This window comes from Buceros rhinoceros, unplaced genomic scaffold (assembly GCF_000710305.1).
Source record: "Buceros rhinoceros silvestris isolate BGI_N320 unplaced genomic scaffold, ASM71030v1 scaffold11061, whole genome shotgun sequence".
Lineage (NCBI taxonomy): Eukaryota > Metazoa > Chordata > Aves > Bucerotiformes > Bucerotidae > Buceros > Buceros rhinoceros.
This window is the reverse complement of record NW_010393693.1, coordinates 14,964-16,654: the sequence shown is the minus strand read 5'-3', so window position 1 is coordinate 16,654 and position 1,691 is coordinate 14,964. Positions and strand designations below refer to the sequence as shown.

General features: G+C 52.3%; 1 protein-coding gene across 1 annotated transcript in view; it reads left to right on the top strand.

The window, feature by feature from the left end:
• The window catches only part of TANC1 (tetratricopeptide repeat, ankyrin repeat and coiled-coil containing 1), a gene marked incomplete at its 5' end in the record, with an annotated part of 26,819 nt that extends 25,128 nt beyond the window's left edge, over positions 1-1,691 (top strand). Inside the window, one exon of the mRNA XM_010144956.1 lies at positions 323-1,691. Coding sequence (XP_010143258.1) covers positions 323-1,691 — 1,369 coding nt within the window. The remainder of the gene's footprint in view (positions 1-322) is intronic.

Here is a 1,691-nt window from a genome sequence, read left to right as displayed (position 1 = left end):
TCAGCAGGTACCCGCTCTGAAGAGAGCAGTGAAGGGCTTACAGAGAGACAAAGCGTCAGTTCCTGGTGTCGCCAGCAGAATTCTGCTGCCTTCCTGAGAAAGCTGTTAGGAGAAAAGGGGAATGGTTTAGGGCTGAGTCTGCACTTTCACCGTAGGAAAGACTTTCCTGGGTTGGAGAACGTCCAGTTCTTCCAGTATCAGCACCTGCAGCAGGAGATGACACATCAGGGTAGTTCTTTAAAAGGGGCCCGGCTGCATTACTAGTGGGCAATGCTGATTTGTCCCAGGATTTTGTTAACTTTTTAATTTTTCTCCTGATCAGAAAGCTACTTGCTGCTCTTGCTGACTTACGTGAAGCCACACAGCTGTGTCCTAGCAATCCAGAGATAAAACGTCTGCTGGCACGAGTGGAAGAGGAATGCAAACAGTTCCAGAGAACACAGCAACAGAAGCATCCATCTCCACAGCTACTACAGCAAATTAACGCCTCTGATAACGAGGGGGAGGGCACTACCCAAGGTGTGGATGATAATTTTGATCTTCAAGACAGGGAGGATGAACTGCCACACCCGGATGAATCTGTTTCCTCTCCACAAAGACTGCAGCCTTCCCTAGCTGCCTCCTCGTACAGCAGGGTCCTTCAGGAAGGTGTTCAGCAGAAAGCCAGGTCTGCGTCCCCTCAAAGCAGAACGGGCATTAAATACCTGAGGGAGCCAGGCTTGGTCATGCAGCCAACGAAGCAGGCACAGATTGTCAAAACTAACCAGCACCTGAGCTCCATCCAGCCTGCATCAAAAATGGGGAGCGGTCACTGTCATACAAGGACACCGTCACCATTTCAGCATCTTCCCCAAAGTCCCTTGCCAGTCCGACACTCCAAAATCCAGCATTTAGATGGGACAAGCACAGCATCACCCGGCAGCGTTTCCACAGGTCCTAGTTCTGAGCTGTACCATGATGAGAAGTTCATGTCCAGCCAGTGTTCCCACCCTCAGCAGGGCGAGAATGTCTCTTCTCATTCTTCTGCAAGCAAGTCTAAAGCCACTGACAGGCTAACAGCCCCTGCTCAGCTGAGTGACCCAAGGCAGCAAAGTCCCGCAGCCAGTGCTGTCTCTGCTGGTTCTCCAGCCACTAGTACGATTCTCGCCACCTCAGCCTGCAGCTTAACGCCAGCCAGTGGCTTTTCAGAGAGCATTAAGGGGCTTGGCCCAGACGTTCGCCTCAAGGAGAGTAACGTTACTCAAGTTCAGGGCACCGTTGCTGAACACAGACCTCGCACCACCCCGTTCATGGGGATCATGGATAAGACTGCAAGGTTTCAGCAGCAAACGAGCCAAGCCAGTCGCACTTGGCACCCTCAGGCAGCAGATGGATTATCAACAAATGTTGCTTCTGGGGGCATTCAGGCCTCGAATTTTGAGCAGTTCTCAGCCAAGCACTACCAAACCAAACTCTCCTCTACTGGCGCTGCCCCAGGAGAGAGCAACCAGAACGGTGTGCAAGCTAAAGAACGCGAGGAGCGCAAGTGCCAAATACCCGCCCACTGCCAAGACAACAGAGCACCTCTCCAAGCTGCACCTTCCTACCCCGATGCGGTACCACAACAGCCGGCCCACGTCGGTAAGGAAGGCCACCTAAGTCATGTCGCCTCTGCAAAACCAAAGCGGTCTTTCATTGAATCAAATGTGTAA